The sequence below is a fragment of the Urocitellus parryii genome, chromosome 9, assembly GCF_045843805.1.
Source record: "Urocitellus parryii isolate mUroPar1 chromosome 9, mUroPar1.hap1, whole genome shotgun sequence".
In the NCBI taxonomy this organism is placed as follows: domain Eukaryota; kingdom Metazoa; phylum Chordata; class Mammalia; order Rodentia; family Sciuridae; genus Urocitellus; species Urocitellus parryii.
The window spans coordinates 137,625,869-137,647,061 of record NC_135539.1 but is presented as its reverse complement, the minus strand read 5'-3'; the positions used below and the strand labels follow the sequence as shown (position 1 = coordinate 137,647,061).

Below are 21,193 nucleotides of genomic sequence, written 5' to 3'. Positions count from 1 at the left end.
TTTAGGATACACCCAAAACTTCCAAAGGACCTGGCTATAAGATGACAGCAATTTAAAATGTCATTATGTGGCACAAATCCAGAAAACATCATTATAAGAATGCAATACATTCATTTTTCCTTCACTCAAAAAAGAGAAACTGATTTTTGTAAATTATGTTTGGCATAGTTTATCAGTAATCACAAAGGATTAACAGGAGTCTTTCACTAAGTGTTTGTATCTCAGCCAATTAAAGGAATTAGCAGGAGAGGGTAATGCTAGGAGAGAGATTCAAATAGTACCTTTTGCATCATCAGAACCTGAAGCTAAAAGTTTAGGATCCATCAAATTAAAATCAACACTCCAACACCTCTTCTCGTGCTCCTGGATATAGAAGGAAGACAAAAAGACTTAGAATATAGATCTTAAAATAAATAAAGTAAAATGAAACAACAAAATACTGATAACCAATTTATTGCTATGAAAGGGCAGGAAAGACAAGAGGCTAAAAAAAAAGCAAACTAAAATATTGATGCAAAGCAATTATAAATCTTTTTATATATACATTTACTAATATTATTATTTTTGGAAATTTATTTGAGAGATTGATAAAAACATCAAAGTCTGAAGAAATCCTTTGGATGAGGTATTACAATTATCACACATGTGTAAAAATATCAAATAGTCTCCAAATCTGTAATCATAACACACATGAAGTTCTATAATTGTTAAGAAAATGAGGCAAAAATATAATTCTTATTCTTATATAACTAGTACCTTAATTTACCTGATAGACCTTTGACCTCTGTCCTGTGAATCCATCCCATAGGATAACAGTGCCTTCATAATCACTGCTAGCTAACAAGTTCTTATGGTAGCTACTCCAACTGATACAGCTGAAAGAAAGTTAAAACTTACTTTACATATAAATAATAAGAGCAGCTTTTATTTAAAGTTCACAATCGCAATTCTACCAACAACTCCTAGATTTTTAAACTGAAAGTAATAAATCAAGTAATGGCCTTTAACCCTTTTTACTCTGATCACTAGTTGTAAGATGGATATGAGATTACAGCTTTCAGTTGTAGAGAATCACACAAGCCAAATAAACTAGTTTGAACTGGGTTTCTGTATATCCAAAAAATTTTGCCTTGACCAATGTAACTTATGACTGAAATTTCAATTAAAATGTTCTAACAAAGTCAAACTTTCAACATTTACGGTTTTAGCTATTCTCAATTCCCCCAAATTCTACAACATCTAAAAAGATATTCTGTTTTAAGTCAATAACACATCCTCCATATATGCAGTGCAATTACATCATTCACCATGAATGTGTAAGGAATCTCATGGAAAGGTAAAACAATCTCTCATTAATTATACATACCAACTGTTATATACATACTGCATCAGGACAAGAAAACCATGTAAATACCTGATTTTGGAATTGCAAGTCATTTCATTCTCAGGGTAATGAATATCCACTGCATCCTGGATGACTGTGCCATATTCATAGACTTTAATCTTCTTTGTAACCCCAGCAATTGCAAAATAGTCACAATCTCTGTCAAACTCAATACTAAGGAGGAAAAAGTATATAGTTTATCCCTTAAAATCATTTACCTATCCTTGTGACATTTACAAAAACAATTTTCAGAATTTTATACTTTCTATTTTTAAAATGAAAATTATTTGATCTACATGGATAAAAGATCTATTTGAAATATGTTCAAATTATGCTAGGCCCATGTCCATGATAACACATCAAGATACACCAAGACAGCTAGCTGTGCATATACAGCTGTGCTTGCAGACAGGCTTTTGTTCCCGACACCTGATATGCTTTTCAATTCAGCTCTATTAACCATAGTAAAATTTAATGGTTTGAATGGTTTGGTACATTATAAACATGTCAAAAGAATATTATCAATTAATTTTTGCACAAATTCTAGTTATTTCTTTTCCTATCATTTTGTGACAGATTTCAGAGCACTTAATGCTATTTTAATAAAATAGCATACAAGCCGAAATACTGAACTGGGTGATGAAAAAGGGACAGAACACACATAAAAATGGAGCCATTTTTGTCATTACTTTTCTCCAAATCCATTCCCGATATATCTCCCAAACAAAAGTGATCTCCAATATGGGTAAAACAGCTGTTGAGGATTGTTTTAAATGTGAACAAATAATGAGGTTAACAGATCTGTTTGTTTAGTTTCACCTTTCCTTTTCATTATATTTAATAATTCTGTTCAGGATAATGTAAATTGTTCAGAAAATTGTTTTCTTAGTACCTGTTGGAATGTTACATATTTTTTTTTTAAGCCATCATTGCCAGAATTCCTATCTTCATTCCAGTGCTGGTGAAGACAAAGATAAAACCAAACTACAGCTTCTTCAATAGCTATCACAGTAAACTGTATAAACTGATGCATCAATGAATAATAACTCAACAAGTAATGCTCAATCAAGGAGTCGATTTACTTTGGGAGGAAATGGACATATTGATAGATTCCTCCGCTTTGAACTGCTTGCAGAACTTGCCTGGACTATGTATCACTTGTATACATTGTGAACTATCTGTTGGTGCAGCGAATTGTAGTAATGCTGGAGTATTTTTGCTGATGATGTCACTGGTGGTACAATTTTTCAAAGGAGCCGTCAATTGGCTTAGTGTTGTGGCATTTCTGTATCCTCCTCCCTTCTGCTAGTGATGGTCTAAATTTTGGGGGCCAAGAGAGGTGAGGCAAAGAAGCTCACCCCCCCACTGGCACCAAGGCCAAATTTGGGGGCCAACAAAGGTGAGGCAAAGAACCTCACCCCCCCACTGGTGCAAAGGCCAAATTTGGGGGCCAACAGAGGTGAGGCAAAGAACCTCACAAACCCCCCCCCCCCACTGGTGCATAGGCCTATCCACAAGTATGGCTGTATGCTGGACCAGTAGTCAGTGACCGGGATGATCCAATTGCAGTGGTACCAACCTAAGACAGGAGGCTGACGCCTTGAGGTCAGCTCATCCTATGACGGGTAAGAGCCATATGTAGTATTGGACAGCCTAACAGGCACGGTCCCTAAGCCACATGCTTGGTGCTTAATTAAACAGAAGAGGGGATATGCTGAGAGCCATAGAGAAGTAGGAATGAAGCATGGCATTTTTGGTTGAAAGGTGATGCCAGCAAGCCATTGAGATGATAATGGTTATGTTAAGATGAGTATTCAATTGGATATTAGACCCCTGCTGTCTGCCTGGGCGTTCAAGGGAGTTCAGAAATAAAGTCTGTTCCTGCTTGAGTGGCTCATGATTTTGTGCCCAGCCAGACTGCTGCACCAATACATATCACTTATATTACAAATAGGGGCAGCAATCCTTAAACTCTTTCTCTTCAGTTAGAGTTAACTTGGGGAATTCAGTCCTATTTCTTAGTGATCTTATTGTTTGTTTAAAGGCAAATTTCAAAGTAAGCTATTTCAAAGCAAAGTACAAGCTCTTATTAACTTTTGAGGAACTTAAGGTGGAGCCTCAACAAAGTCATTGTTATATAACTAGCTAGGAATCTAAGTGGCCTAATGGAAGTAAAAATTGAAAAGAATCATCACATACATTACTTCTCCACATGATTTAAGCATGCTCCCTAGTCATTTAGCTATAAATCTAGACTACATGATAATTCTCACTGATCTACAATTATATAATAATAACAATGTCCATGTATGATTCACTATTAAACATTTTGCAGGTATTAACTCATTTAATCTAACAACCCTATGAGGTGGTTATTATTTATTATCATCATCCACATTTTTAGATGAGAACAATAGGAATTAAAGTAACCTGTTCAAAATCAGCTATCTTACATGTGATTGAGATAGCATTTTTAAAAAATGAGGTAATCTGGCATTAGAGTTGATGCCAATGATTATTTGTGTACAAGTCGGAATGTAAAGTATAAAGGTTAAGGCTTAAAATCAAATAAAACTATGTATGAATGTGCCTTCTGCAACCATGTGTGTGAATTTCTTCTCAAATACTTGCAAATGTCAAACGTTCATTAAAGGCATATAAATACAAACACCTACATGATGTCATATACCTTTACTGAACAATTAATGGTAATCATTTAATAAGAAACTTACTAAGCTGGTGATGATGGATAAAAAAGAGTAAGTACACATTAAGAATACTTCCATTCAAGACAGTGTGATGTCAATTTATTAATGAACTTTAGTTTCTTCTTTAATTTTACATAATTTTTGCAAGAATTTCATTAAGTGTAACTATGGCACAATTCAGCAAATGTTCCCTCCAATAAAATATGACTATATAGCAATGTAATGGATTAATCTGTACACTAATCTTAATTGAACTGCTGCCCAGCTACCATTTGCTGTGCTGTAGACACTATCATAGCAGAATTTTATTGATGGCAAATATTCATGTATCTCAACTCAATTTTATTTTCACAGCCTCATGTCACTGAAGGAGAAATAATACTATATTTGGTAAATAACAGAGTTACAAAAACCGAAATCCTGTCTTCAACTTAGGAGGTTTTGGTGTGCCTGAGACTTCAAGTGAGAACCAGTTAAATCATGCCTAAATGCTCTTTTGCTCACTTATAAACAAACACAGCTAATACAACAACAGCATTACAATGTTGTACTAGTAAAAGTATGCCACTGAAAAACATATCATTAGTAAACTGTTAGTTTTTAATATAAAAAAGCTTTAATATTAAACAGCAACTTATTAAATCAAGTTGAAAGATACTGCAGAGAAAACTGACACAAACTATCAAAACAGCTGATACAATGACTTAAAGTATATTATTTTTTCTGATACCCTGTTGTTAAAGACAGTTCTGTCCTTTTTTGTAACCCAGTTTATTATTTAGCTACATTAGTCCACTTTTACATTTCACACTAAAAAATTAACATTTTGATTTGATTTCATTGCTACTATTTTCTTATGTTTTGGATATTTCACTTTTACTATAGTCGCATAACACAAAAATAATACAAAAGTGTACCATGACTAGATAGGCTGAGACAAAAGGTAAGCAAATTAAGTGAAATGTATCTGCTTATGCAATTTAAATCTTAAAAATAGTTGTAAGAAGTCTTGCTATTATATAAAATCCACTTCTGCCCTATATTATCACCAGCAATTATTAAACCCACTGGTTTATGAAAAATTTACTGTAATGATAAATTTGATTTCACAGGATATTTTTAATTCAAAATACACAAATTTCCTCTGAAAAATATACTGGAAACTTACTTTAAACATGGCTGTTTTTTTCTTTCATACTTTGAAATATTTCAAGTGTTTAAAGAAAGTGATTTATGTGAACAGTTGAAAAACAATTCAGTTATAGAAAACTAGTTATATTCTTTGTCCAAAAGGCCATCAATCAACTGATTAAGCAGCAAAGCAACAGACCACATAGGACAGCAGATTAATGCATACTTCAGGTATAATGTGGCACACGAGCAATGCAAAGCTGTCAATATGCTCAAGAAATGAATTTCGTCAGTGTTCCTACAGTCTGTTATACCTTTTTGCAATTATAAAATATATATTAACAAACAAGGTAGATTAATATCCCTGAACACTGGAACCTAATTTATCAAAGGAAAATATCAAGTAAGAACAGTTGTTAAAAAATCTCATTCATTATTATCAGTGTGTCACAAGAATAACAGGTAACCATAATTTCAAAGAAACAGAATATACATTAAGAAACTGATCATTAATGAAAAGAAATGGGCAGATCTTTAAAGAACACAAACATGAGTAAGGTCAATAAAGAATTGGTGTCATTAAGCCTCCCCTCAAATTAATCAACATTAATAGATAAACTCCCTCTACATATATAATACTTACTATATGTCAAGCATTGTTTTTAAGAACTGTACATAAATTAAATCTTTACTAAATAGATAAAGAAACTAAGGTATACTGATGTTCAATAATTTGACCAAGATTATGTTACATAATTAAAACCATCTAGTTTCAGAGTCTATGCTCCCAATCATTATGCAAACTGCCATTGTAATGTTAATAAATGGGCTGGTCTCTAAAGATCATACACACAGACAAGAACAACAACAAAGAATAACACTATACACTATTTTATACATAGTGATAACAACAGAAATTCAACTTGAGCAAGAAGTTAATATGAGGAGGGAAAAGAATAAGGTAGGCTCACAGGGTTCATAATAGTAGGAATGATTGTACATAGTATAATCAAATCAGTTAAGTTAAAACACGCACAGGAATTCAGAAGTCAATGGTTCCTGAGGCCCACCTAAATTAAAGAATGATGCATGAATATTTTCAGTAATCAAATATTTGGAGGGCCTGTTATCTGCCAGATACTGACTGAGCCAATGAAAAATCAAGATATTAAAAAACAAAAACAGGGCTGGGGTTGTAGCTCAGTGGAAGAGCACTCACCTCGCATGAGTGAGGCACTGGGTTTGATCCTCAGCACCACATAAAAAATAAGTAAATAAAGTAAAGATATTGTGTCCATTTACAACTAAAAAAAAATATTTTAAAAACAAAACAAAAACAAACAGTATTTGAGAGATCCATAGAAGAATGTCAAGTATGTCACATAATTTTCATTTTCTATGATGCAAAATTTAATCTCCCACTATTGTGGAAAATCCTCCAACACAGCTTGAATGTTTTGAAACTTTTTTATTAAAAAAAAATATGTAGCCAACAGTAAAAATGTACAGGGGAAAAAAAAGGTCTTCCTCCCAGGATTTCCAAATAAGCGTCCAATAATTTTAGTTTCTATATCCTAATAAGAATTTTCCTATGCACAAACGTGGGGATTCACATTTTTGAACTAAACACGTGAAATGGCATTATACATACTGGTTTTCATAAGTGTTTTTCCCCCTCAACTAACAGTATCATTTCATATCTGTATATATTAGCCTTCTTTCATTCTTTCCCAAGGATTGCATAGAATTCCATCACATGAATATATCATGAATTTAATCAGTTTACTATAGTAATTATAATTAATTGAGTAAAATAATTAATTCTAAAGTTTTATTGTGCAATTATATCCTCCTGTTATTTCTCACATATTGAAGAACATTCTTAAATGTTTAAGTCCATGTATCCCAGGACATAAGTGCTACATCAAACATTATGTGCATTTTAATATAAGTAAAAGATAAACCTCTCACCATCCTCTAGTGCTCCTAACTACGTCCATTCCTTCCCTAACTATTCTGTTTATCTAACTGAATCTGCTCACCCCTGAAAACACTGCTTTCCCTGAAGCCCTTCTGCAAGCCATGTTCAGAGACTTAGTCAGTGTTCTCCTTGCTATACAGCATCTTCTAACCATTTTCCCTCTTAAATGCCCCAGCTCAAAAATCTCCTGTAACATAAATCACCCAATATTTCTCTCCTTGTTACTCCTTCTATCACCCCATGCATTCTTGGAAATTTTTAATTATCAGTTCACTGTTTCTGCCTCCAAATCCACTCCTGTCACAATTCTTAGTTTTATCATCTATAGGTCCTCTTCTCCAAAGATCTTTTATTCTTTCCACTCCATACAACAATGATCATATCCTAAACATATGCATTAACTATGCCCCTCTATAAGATCAAATTAACCTGACATAGCACTTTCTGACAACAATCCCCATTCTTCCAGACGATTTTGCTCTTCAGTTTATTGAAAATATAAAAAGAACAAGAAGGTAATTTTCAACAGCTCCCATCAACACAATCTTCACTTACCAGCATTTATCCCAACATACTTTGATCTACTATGTCACTTCTCTTGTCATTCCAAAATGAATGATCCAAGTTGCCAGATCTGATCAAAAGGTCATCTGTATGCTCGGCCCCATCCCTTGCTTACCTTCCTAAATTCTACATCCTTTCTCATATCATCAACTTTTCCATCTACCTTGGATCTTTTCCACAAGCCATTCAAAGTTTTTCTTTCTTATCAAGTTTAAAAAAAAAAAATCTCTTGCAAACCTATTTTAGCTACCATCCTGTTGCTTTTCTAACAGAAGAACTTTGCACACACACAAAAATTCACACTCAATCCAATTTGTCTTCTCCACTCTCTTTAACTTCTTGGAACCAAGCTTATACCATTGTAAGTGTTGTTACAAGGTCAACAATGACCTCCAGGTTGCTAAATGTAATAGTTAACTGTGAATTCTTAACTTGAACATCAACAACAGCTAACACACATGATCTCTGTCTTCTCCTTGAAAGAGGTTATTTTTCACCTACCCCATTGGCAGTTACGTCACATTCTACTTCCTCCTCATCATCACTTTTATATTTAAGTATCCCAGAGCTAAATCTATGTACCTTGTCACCTTTTAATCTTCATGAATTTCTTTGGTGGTCTTATCCCCTATCACAATTTTATACACTCATGATTATGTGATGTGTGTCTCAGATACCAGATTTCTTTCTGCACTAATATCTCATGCCTGACAGCTCCAATTTTAACTTAACAGGCATCTTTGTCCTAAATTGAGTTTCTGAATACCCTGCCAAACATCAGCTTCATCTTATTAATTAACCATCTCCTTATTAACTTTAACCAACAACATCGTTCAGCCCTATCTCTAAAATATATCCAAAGTCTAAGAACTCCTTGCTGATTTCTTAGTCTTTCTGGGCTTCTGTAACAAAATACCTAAAACTGGGTAATCTAAAGAGAAATTTATTTCTCACAGTTCTGAAGGATGGAAGTACAAGATAAAGATTTGTTATCTTGCAATGGCCTCTTTCCTGAGTCTCATGTGGCAATAAATGGAGAAAGGGATAGAGGGTCTCTAAGCTTCTTTTGTAAGGACACATTCCACTCACTCTTAAGGATCCCCATCCAAATACCTTCATCCTGGAGATTAAGTTTCTACAAATGAATATCGGTGGTGGTGGTGGTAAAGGGGGAACAACAAAAACATTTAAACCAAAGCACTGGCTCAGTGCTACTATTCTCAATGAAGTCACAATATTTCTTATCTGTATTATTATAAAAGGCTCTTTACTAGTATCATTTCTTCCATATTTAATGTCCTAAAATCCATAATCTATTCTCAACACAAGTCACATCATCATTCCATTGGTTCAAAATACTTAATGGCTTATTATGTAACCTTCTGAAAAAGGTGAAGTGATTACAAAATGGTAATCACTTGTTCCAGCTTCCCTTGTTCCAGCTACCCTAGTCTCAAGGGTACACCTAAGAAATTCCACACCTCTTTCCACCCAAGCATACAGCACCTGATAAAACCTGAGGATGTAGTACTCTTCTCTCAGTATGCACATGGCAAACACTTCCTCTCTTCCATTAGGTCTTAACTCAACATCAGATTCTCATTAAGGCCATTAACCTAACTTGCTTCAAGCAGCTACCTTGAGTCTGCCTCTATCCCATGCTTCCTTGCATTATTTTCTTTATTCCTTTTTTACTGTTTTTCATAGGATTTTAAACAACTGTATCCTGATTTTTTTTTAAAAAGTTTGCCAGTTTCGTTTTTTTCTATTTAAATATTCAATCTATCTGGAATTTGTTTTATGAGGAGTGCACTAAGTATTTTACTTTTCATATGAATAATGTTTATACTGTATTTACTAAATTCTTACAAGAATGTGGGATGACATTCTCTGTATTCTTACACCACACAGTTTTAATTAAAATTTCATCATAATATGTGGTAACATCTTGTAGGAACCAGTGCCCTCTCATTAACCCCTACTCTTGCTTTTTGGTGCTGGAAATTGAACCCAGGGGAGTTTTTGTTTTGGTTTGGTTTTGATTGGTTTGTTTTCTGACAGGATCTCACTGAGTTACTGAGTATGGTCTCAAACTTGTCATCCTTCTGCCTCAGCCCCCAACAACCTGCCCAGCTTGCCTTCTCATTATTCTTTATCCTCTGAATTTTCACATTGGTAAACTGTATTTTAAAGTTTGAAAACAACTTATCTATTTCCTAAACCAAATGTACCCATTGGCATTTTCATTACAATCATGTAAAATTTATACACCGATTTTTATGATGTGTTTCCATCTAGGAATATGTTGTTTCTATTTGTTTAAGATATTGTTAATTAAACAAAATTTAAAGTTTTCTTCTTTTAGATGTCTCACTTTTTCCAGTTAGTTTGTGTCCTTAGATTATTTTCTATTTGTCAACTTTATTTTTTCCTATCATAATTTATTAGTCCATAAAGATTTTTGTTTCCTTTTAGGGCCTGGCCTGTTTAGATCACTTACAGTCCCTAGAAAATAATCTCTTTCATTCAAGTTCCCCAAATTACCTACAACAGTCTGAGCACAGTTTTTTCTTAGTGTTTTTTTCTTCCTATGTACTGGCAGTCATTTCCCCGGTTTCTTTTTCTTTTTTTAATGTACTCATGGTTTCTCCTAGTTTTACTTAATCAGGTGAACTAGCAGTCTGCATCATCTGTTTTAAAAAGACTATGGATTGATTTAATAATTATTTTCATAATGTATTACTTTTATCCTACTTATTTCTATTTTATTTAGATTTATTTTGCTCTTTCTCTGGCTTCTTTGGTTAGGTGCTTAACTACATTCTTCCCGTATTTTCTTTATCAGTAAGGGCTGAAAGCAAGAAGTTCATTCTCAGCACTGAGCTATCTCTACAGGTTCCAACACAGAGAAGTTTCATCACAGTAGATTCATCTCCCTTTTGATCTTTAGAGCTGCCTAACAGCATTTAGATTTGCCTGTAGGTTGGGTTTTTTTCCCCCTACCAGGAATTGAACCCAGAAGCACTTAACCAAAGAGCCACATCCCCAGCTCTTTTTTATTTTTAAGACAAGGTCTCATTAAGTTGTTTAGGGCTTTGCTAAATTGCTGAGGCTGACCTTGAACTAGGCCATCCTCCTGCCCTGGTCTCCAGAGCTACTGGAATTACAGGTGTGTGCAACCATGCCTGGAACACGATAAGTTTTTATCATCTCCTAAATTTATCTCATTCCATTATCTCCTAATCATCTTATTCCATATTGTGATCAGAGAATGCATTCTCTGCTCTTTTATTTTTCTATAATTTAAGGTTTGGTATATGATCAAGATTTTGCACATTTTCTGATGTTCCAAAGATAGTTTAAAGAAAAGTTTATTCTTTATCAGTGTTTGTATATATGCTCTAGCTTGTTAGTTAGAAAACCATTTAAAACTTACATAGTTTTATTTTTGGTCCACTCAGCCTGTCATGGATCTGCTTTAAAGTCTCAATTAAATATTTAAATATGCTTCTTTTCTCTTAGAGTTAATACAGGGATTTTTACTTAAACTCCACCATGGACTGGACTCAATCATTACAACATTGTGTGTGTGTGTGTGTGTGTGTGTGTGTGTGTGTGCGCGCGCGCAAAAAAAAAAAAATGGCAGATTAAGGCAGAGTGAAGGACAGAAACTAAGAAATTGAAATTCAATGCTTTCTAACATGAATTAAATCTCATTTTCAACACTCACAGCTCTTGTATTTTAAGAACTCTTATTTAAATACAGCACACACACGTGTTTTACATTGTCATTTATCATCAAAGTTTTTTCCTTTTGACAGGAGTTTTTGCCTATACACACTTATCACATTTTCTGTGATAATATGTATTGTTTCAACTGAGTTTTTTTTAAAGAGATCCAGATCCAAATTGTTTTAATTAATTATTTTTCAAAGAGATGTTAATATCCATGTTAAATTAAGACGCTGTAAAGTTAATCAAACTCTTAATTCTTTTAGATGTCAATCACTCCTCTTTAGAGGGGATATTTTGGTCCTATCTCATTAAAAGAAAAAAAAACTAACATTATTGTTTAGAGCAGTTTTAGGTTCACAGCAAAACTAGTGAAGGTATAGATTTTCTCCATACCCTTGCCCCCAAACATACATAGCATTCCCCATTATTGACATCGCCCAACAGAATGGTATATTTGAGGCACATAGACACAGCATTACCATTTAAATTGCATAATATACATTGAGTTAAGAGGAAGCTACTGTTGCTGCTTTATGTACGGTTTACAATCTCCGCTGCTCAACTTTGATCTTCTATCCCTTATTACAATTTTTAAATTTCCCAATTTTTTTATTTTAATTACTTTCTGCTTGAAACATTTAAATTCTTTATTTTCTCTGACTGAACCCTGACTACTTCAATTTAAACGTCTCCTTCTCAAATCATTTCTTTTCCTGAAGCACATGTCAAACATTCTCTAAACTCCCTTCATTTTTGCTTAATTTAAAATGTCTGCATTTATGCTCATCTTGAAATAACTTTCCCAAATAGAGAATTCTAGCTTGACTATCACTTTTAGAATCTTGATAATGCGATTCTACTGTTTACTTGTTTTCAATGTTACAGTTAGGAAACGTACTGAAATCAACTGCATTTTCAATTAAAAGAAGTTTTTATCATCTGTTTTCTCTTTGTTGTTTTATAAATGGGAATAAATCATAGTATTTCTGCCTAGTAACAAAAAAATTACCTTATAAATTACTGTAGAAATACAGAATTCAATGAATCTATTTAGTCTCTACCCTGAACACAGGACAGTTATTTTTGCTTTCCCTCTTCCCACCTACTGATTATATTGACCACATTTTCTACTTTCAAAGATATTTACACCTCACCTTTGTGCAAGTTCAAAATCTATAAATTATCTAAGCACGAAAATGAACCTCACTTTTATGAGACAAACTACCCTGCACTTCTAATACTGAACATTCCAAAGTTATTCATTACTTAAATAGGTGTAAGTATCTGATTAATTCATTATACTGTCTATTATGTGGCTATTAAACTGTTCTAATACATATGGTTTATTAAAAAATAATCATGACCTTTCCCTGAAGATTATAAATATTTTCTATCATAATTTCTTCTTTTCAAAGCTCTTAATCTACAGCAACATTTCTCAGACAAGTACCATTAGTATTACATGGGAATTTGTTAGAAATCCACTTTTTTTTTCCCCCTATACAGACTAGATCATCAGAAATTACGGGAGTGGGGCTCTGCAATCTTATTTTAACAAGCTCTAGTTCTAATTCTGAAGCACTATTCTAAGGGTAAGCTTGTAAATCTGAAATTATAACACTAACATTTACTCAGTATTTACAATGTGCCACATAAAATGCTAGAATAATTTCAAATTCTCATTTCATCTCATTTAAATAAGATTAATTGGGCCTATTTCTATATAGGATAGATAACAAAGAAATAAGATCACATTTTTTTTTCATCCAAATGAAACTTTACTCATGCAATCTGCTCTTTCTAGCCCCTACTTCAAATTTGGAGTTGTACTCCAAAGATTCATAAAGGCTTTCTCCTGCAGAGGTAGTCTACACAACTGAATATATGTGAATTATATTTCTTTACCTTTCCTCTACATGTTTTCTCCAGAGGCTATGCTCAAAGTTTATCCTCCCCTTAAACTTGCTAAGCACAAAGATAGCCCAGTTTTTAACAACAATTTCTACTTTCAACCACAAAGTTATGCAAAAAATGACATACAACATGATTTGGGATATAAAGAAAGAATAGAAGAAAGTATGTTAATGTCATAACAAACTACAACCACTACTTCTCCCATCACTGTAAGATGACATATGGAAACTGTACAGCTCTTAAAAGATTTTTTAATTCCCAGTGACCTAATCTCCCAAAGTATCTGCCTCCATGCCCACTTTCTTCTCCTTTCCTCTTACTACCCAGCAGGGAACTTCCAGCCTAAAACACTGTTCAGCAAATAACTGCTTTAAAAGATGGATCCCAGGCAAAATTTAGGAAGAAAGTCTTCTCTTCTGCACTTCCTTTCATCTTATTTTTCCGCAGTCCTATATAGCCAGTGACTTTTAAGACAATGATAGAAATATATTCTGACTCAGAGAGGCAGGGCAGGGGTGTGTGAGTGTGAGTGTGTGTGTGTGTGTGTGTTGTGGGGGGGATACTGGCAGTCCTTAAAAGTATATCTCTTTTTTATAAATCCAGTTAATAAGTGCTTGGAGATCTGTTAAATAAAAATTTAAAATTCAATAGCACTCTACAATCAAAAGCATATTAAAGCTGGACATGATGTTATATGCCTGTAATCATAGCAATTTATGGGGCTGAGGCAGGAGGATTCCAACTTCTAAGGCCAGCCTCAGCCACTTGGCAAGGCTCTATACAACTTAGTGAGATCCTGATTCAAAATAAAAAATAAATACAGCTGGGAATGTGGCTCAGGGGATAAGTGCTCCTGGAATCAATCCCTGGTATCAAACAAAACATAAACATGTTAAAAGTTACAGTTACCCTAAATCTGATCTGGATCAAAATTCATTATAAACTGATGTTCAGCAAAAATAATCTTTTCTTTTTAAATAGCTACTTTAAAAACAAAATTTGAATGTTTTGAACTATGCAAAAAGAGACCACTTGAATGTAACAACATTAAATTAAAATTAAAAAATGTTCATCATTCAGGCCTAGTTAACAAGCGAATAATAGAGGTACCAGAACCTGAAAAGAATGAATTACTTTTCCTATGGGTGTCTGAGAAGTAAATTGAGTTAGCATCAATGAATGCTTCGATATATGAACATTTTCTTTTCATGAATTTAGTAATGCCTGACATAACTCAATTTCAACAATTTGAATAAACATAAGCAAAAATGTTAAAATATTCTGTGGTGGATTGTATAACAATTTTGACCATAACAATTTAGGTATTTAAAAATCAAATCAGGAGGACCAACCCAGATGGCCTTCGGTAGATGAATGAATAGGGAAAATATATACACAATGGAATATTACTCAGAATTAAAAGAGAACAAAATCATGGAATTTGCAGGGTAAATGGATGGAGTTGGAGAATATTATGCTAAGTGCAGTAAGCCAATCCCAAAAAAGCCAAATGCTAAATGTTTTCTCTGATATGAGGATGCTGACTCATAATAGGGATGGTGGGGGGCATGGGAGAAATGGAGAAACTTTAGATACAGCAAAAGGGAGGGAGCGGAAGGGAGGGGGGATGGGGATAGGAAAGATGGTGGAATGAGATGGACATCATTACCCTAAGTACATGTATGAACACACACACACACACAAATGATAGCAATTGTAAATTATTTTTAAATAAATGACCATATACATGGAGGGGCTGAAGATATAGCTCAGTTGGTAGAGTGATTACCTCGCATGCACAAGGCCCTGGCCTGGGTTCAATCCAAAACACACACACACACACACACACCAGAAACTCAGCAAACGGCCATCACTACTAAATACCATGTAAGTTTAAACTTTACAATAATGTCTGGTGCCACAGGAAATCTAATGTCAGACAAAATGTAAAATGTGTGTTACTGCTGTGTATGAAGAGCAAAAAAGTGTCTCCTTTCCATTCACTACTTGATGTTATTAACCTAGGACCATCTGGTAGATAATCAGGAGGATGAACTCCACTATAAGCCACCAATTTTCACTCCTTGTAAATGGTCTCATAGATGAGATATTGTAAATAAATGCTGCCACCTTGTGGATGCTAGGTATAGTGTTGACACAAACAAGCAAAGGAAGATTGAAAAAGCAGCTTCTGGTTTTCTCTCAGATTCTCACTGTAGTAAGTGATCAACATGAGATATATTTCATGCAGTTTTATCGAAAGAATAATTACTTAGTCTATGAAATAATACAAATTCAATATTATCTTTTTCCATCCTTTTCCTGAAATAAATTCATTAAATTTTCTATTTTGAGAGGAATTAGAAATCTTTAAAATGAACTTATTATCAACACGTTTGACTATAAGAAACTAAAACAAAACCAAAACTCTCTCTCTCTCTCTCTCTCTCACACACACACACACACACACACACACACACACACACACAATGAAATCAGAAACTCAATAAATGGCCATCACTTTCAATGCCCCTTCACTTTTTTCGCTATATATCTTTTCTTGCTACCTTACCTACCAGTTTTCATCTGTCCTAACAAACCTTAAAAATTGGAATTTTTTCATTTAGGAATGTTAATATAGTTTAATTGAAATAAAAGAAGGGATGCTAGCATAAAAGATGAACCAATTCAAGGTATTCAAAGGAAAATAAAATGCAGGCTAGATTCAAAATAATCAGAGAAAGTAGTTTATATAACGAGATCTACTATGGTACATTTAGGCTTGGCTATAACTCACAAAATTATAGACAAGTGTATACGTATCACATCAATATTATAAAATAACTTGATAGTTAAACTACATTTCTGAGGCCTTTTATTAACATAAACATTCTTAGCTGTTGTTAAGAATTTAAGCAATAATGTTAATCTGTTGTTTTAAGCTAAATTGTTTCATAATTTCTTGTATTTCTTATCATACAGACATTAAAATAAATTGTGAGCTTTCCTGAATAAGCATCATGTCTGGCCTGTTTATGGTTATACATTTAGCTTAGTAGGTAGTCAATAATTTGTTGCTACTGAATTATGTAATTAAATGAAACCTATAATCTGCTGCATTTTCATATTTTGTTTAACCCAGTACTGAAGAAGAGCTCACACTGCCAAAATAAAAAAAAAATAAATGTCTGACTTTTGTCTTATTCATTACTGATTTAGTTAGCAACCAGTTAGCATGCATTAAAAGACTTCCTGCAAATATTCTTTTCAGAGAATGAATCTTCATACACATAAATATTTTAGTCCTACAAATGAAAAGCAAAGTTTCAGTAAACTGTACAAGTTAAAATGAGTCAGGTCTGAGGATGTAGATCAGTCACAGGTCCAGCACCAAAAACACAAACAACTTGTCAAATTCCTGATCTATCTCAAAAACATCTCTTCAAGATTAATTCAACCTAGTAAATTTGATGTGGATGAGCAATTTGAAGAAACCAAGGGATTACTGCTTTGTCTTAAGATGTGATTAGCCTTGTAATTTTACAATGTCCATTATTTTAAGAAATGGAGATTATAAATGAAATGATGTAGCATCTGAGATTTGCTTTAAAAAACTTAAGAAAATAAAAATAAAATGAACACATGAAGCAAGTATAATGAACACCCCCACACAGAAAAATAAGTTTTATTCAAGGGATGGGGTGGGAAACTCTCTTCTGGAGAGAATGGGGTTCAGCACTAGTGCCCCAAGTATAATAAAATCTTACTGCTGAATTTGAGTGATGTGATATGAGGAATTATTATTCCATCCCTCCATTTTTATGTGTAATAGAAATTTGAATTAAGAAACTTAAAAAGAATAATCAGCAAGATGATGATGAAAATAACAAAGTATAAATCAATAACAAAGTTACTGGAAAATCCCAGTATTTGAAAACTAAAAATATATCTCAGCAATTCATGGGTCAAAAACAAATAATAAAAATGGAAATTAAAGAGTATTTTGATATACACTTTGCAATGTCATGCCATATATGAAAAAAATATATAATTTTATCAAATTTTAAATATAAAATTAAAGCTGGATACAGTGATGCCTGTAATCCTGGTGGCTTGAGAGACCAAGAGAGGAGGATCGAAAGTTCAAAGCCAGTCTTAGAAACTTATAGAGGCCCTAAGCAACTCAGCAAGACCCTGTCTCAAAATGAAAAATAAAAAAGTACTGGGGATGTGGCTCAGTGGTTAAGTGCCCCTGGGTTCAATCTCCAGTACCAAAAAATATAAATAAATAAAATTAAAAACAGCCAGGTACTGTGGCCACGCCTATAATTCCAGTGATTCAGGAGGCCAAAGCAGGAAGATTCCAAATTCAAGGCCAGTCTCTCAGCAAAGTAGTGAGACACTGATTCAAAATAAAAAATGGGAATGTAGCTCAGTGGTAAACTGCCCCTGGGTTAAATCTCCAGTACTCCTCTCAGCCGCCCCCCAAATTTTAAAAACAACAAAAAATAAACTTAGGAATATTTCTAGCACAAAAGTTCTATGTTAGAAAATAAACTGTCAGCTCAATGATCTCCGTTTCTACCTTAAGAAATTAGCAAAACAAAGAACAAATTAAAAGCCTAAGAAATAATAACAAAAATCCATGAAAACAGATATATACAATATTAAAACTAAGAGTTGTCTCAATAAAAATGATAAACATTTAAGCCAGACTGCTTGGGAAAATTGTGAAAGTGTCAGAGATAAGAGAGGGACCATTATCATAGACTCTAAAGCTATTAAAGGAACAACAAGGGAATACTATAAAAAACTATATGCCAATAAATTCAACAACCCAGATGACAGGAACACATTTTTTAAAAGACAAAAACTAATAATAATGTTCAAGTCAGAAGAAAAGAATAACCTGAATAGATCAAAACTCTTAAGGAAGTTCAATTTGTCAATAAAAAATGTTCCTTGGAAAGTGTCACTGGAGAATTCTACAAAATATTTAAGAAAGAAATAATACCAATTCTATACAAAATTCCAGAAAATTAAAGTGGGAGCACTCATGAGGAGGACATATTCTGTCATCAAAACCAGATGTGGGCTGGTGCACACCTATAATCCTAGTGGCTTGGGAGGCTAAGACGTGAGGATGGTGAGAGTTCAACACCAACCTCAACAAAAAGTGCGGCGCTCAGCAACTCAGTGAGACACTGTCTCTAAATAAAATACAAAAGAGGGCTGGGGATATGAATCAGTGATTGAGTGCCCCTAAGTTCAATCCCTGGTACCCCCCAAAACAAACAAACAAACAAACAAGGATTGTAAGAAAGGAAACAGCGACCTTATAAAATGTATGATATTAATCTTTTCATCTTAGAGATGATAAAATTTAACAACGAAGAGTTTTATAAACTTGCCTATGATTACAATACTAATAACTGACAGCAACATAACTTCAGAACCTAGGATTTTAACGATATAACTGCTTATCAAATTCAACTAGATTCTAGATATTTTTATCAAAGAAAATAGTAAGGACAGTGCTCAATACTTACCTAGAGACTATGCTGGAACCATTATAGAGATCACTAGCATATGACAATGTGGCCAAAGGTCGTACTGAATTATATCGGGTAAATTTAGACAAGCATTCCTGAAATTCATCCAACTGGCTTGCAGTTCGACTGTCGTCTATAGAAAGAAAACAAAACAGATGAATTCCACTACAAAGTAAGAATAATATACATAGATTAAAAATTATATTATAAGTACAAAAAATCATTTTAAAAGACTTTAGAGAAGATCAATATGTTCAAATTAATTAGACGATCTTTCAACTTTAATAGAAAATATCTCAGTAGTTCTTTGAAAGACACTTTTTCTACATCAATAGGAACAACAGTGATACTCTTTCCTCTTTTTAGTAAAAACTTCTTTGGAAAAAAAAAAACATTGAAAGAACTACTACTTAAGAAAAGTTAAATAATTTATTAGAACAAAATCCTTTATCAATAAAGATAGCTTAGGAAGAGAATTATACATATGGACAGAGTATTTGTTTAAAGGAACATGTTCACAGGGATATATATTTATGCCAAAGTTTCTCTATTTTCAAAACAAAGTTTATAACACATTTTAGATAAAAAATAGTTTTTAAATAAAACATGTTTTGTTCATGTAATACTTTCAGGTGCTTCAAATCCTATTACTGAAAGGAAGTAGAAAGCTGCAATATATAAACTACTGATTCTCAAAAACAAAACATGTTTGAAGTGGCTCCCATTTATCCCAAAGAGTAACTTCAACCAGAAAAAATAGTTTCATTCAAATGTTTTGGTAGAATATGGAAAACAGCAATTCCATCCAATGGATCACTATTCAATACTTTGGGTAAAGGCCACTTCAGTAAACTATTGAAAGCTAAAATCATGTGGGTTTTAACTTATAAAATCAGCTTATAAAGTACCTGACAATACAACTAATCTATTCTTCAATTTAGAAGAAGGCCTAGCAAAAGCACAAATTTTAAAGCTCTTTTTTTTTTTTTTCCAAAAGTGCTTGAAACCTGGACTAATTCTCTTTTCCAAAGAAGGAAGGGAGGTGGGGGGACCATGACTTTAAGCTTCCTAGATTGAAAATTTGAAATAAGTTTGTTTTAACATTTGTCTTTTCATAGTTTCTTCCTTATTTGATACTTATACCCTCACATACACACAGCTTTTTCAGGGTACACTTTCATGTTTTTCCTTCTTAAATGCCACCTAAATGGTGGACATAATAAAATTAAAACACAAGAATAATTAATTAAAAACAGTTGTGTGAATATGATACAGAGTAAAGAATTTATTATTTTGTCTGGAATATTAGGTTATCTTGAAGAAAATTTATTGACATAAAGAAATTTAAAAATTATAATAAAGAAAAATAAGTAACAATTACTTGAGGATTTTGTCCCTGGTATTTTATAAATTTTAAACACTAAGCAAATCCATGTAACAATTTAGATTAAAAGGGTCCAATTTAATGTAGTTTTTATTCTAAACACAAGAAAAGGAATAACCTAATTAGTATGTGATGTTGTAATGGTATTAACATAAAGCTCTGGCTCCACAAAAATTATTCTTGGTAAATTCAATAAATTATAAATTACTGAGGAAAACAAAACAAAACAAAATTATCAACTCTAATCCAGAGTGGTTAAGATGTAATAGTTATGTGATATTTTTTATATGCAATCCTAGTACTGAGTTGTTCAGTGTAATAAGCAATGGAGAGTTTCTTTATTCTTTTAAAAATTGTTTTAATATTGACCTATTCTTTCACATTTTGACATCAATTTCAAATCATATAAATTACAAGAATTCAAGAATATGTATTCTGTTGAAGAACACATCCTTTTCTAGGGTAAATGGACTTCTGGCTACTATCTAAGCTCATTAATATCAACAACCTCAGAAACTATTAGATGACAATGAAACTAGTTACTTCAATATCTGAAAATATAGTAACTCGTGTTTAATTTATCTGATTATGAAAAGGTAGAATTTTGTTTGCTTGGTTATTTTATGATAAATATCCATATATATCTGCTGGCCAATCTCCTCTCCTAATAATAGATTAGTTTGTAAAAGTATATACTATGTCTATTTTCTTTCTCCTAATGCTTTTTAGTTTACATCCTCTTTCAATTACAATTAAGGGTCTAAGACATTAATTTCTTAATATTCACCACTTATTTTCAAAAACTGAAAATAAAAGTTGAGTTGTGGGCAGATTTGAGGA

At 33.0% G+C, this 21,193-nt stretch overlaps 1 protein-coding gene across 5 annotated transcripts in view; it reads right to left on the bottom strand.

Moving 5' to 3' along the window:
* The window catches only part of Cop1 (COP1 E3 ubiquitin ligase), a 172,574-nt gene that overhangs the window by 60,392 nt on the left and 90,989 nt on the right, over positions 1–21,193 (bottom strand). For all 5 annotated transcript variants that reach the window (XM_026388476.2, XM_026388479.2, XM_026388477.2 and 2 more), the window contains 4 exons: positions 18,967–19,102; positions 1,415–1,558; positions 767–875; positions 282–363 (listed from right to left, as the gene is read on the bottom strand). In XM_026388476.2, coding sequence (XP_026244261.1) covers positions 282–363; positions 767–875; positions 1,415–1,558; positions 18,967–19,102 — 471 coding nt within the window. The remainder of the gene's footprint in view (positions 1–281; positions 364–766; positions 876–1,414; positions 1,559–18,966; positions 19,103–21,193) is intronic.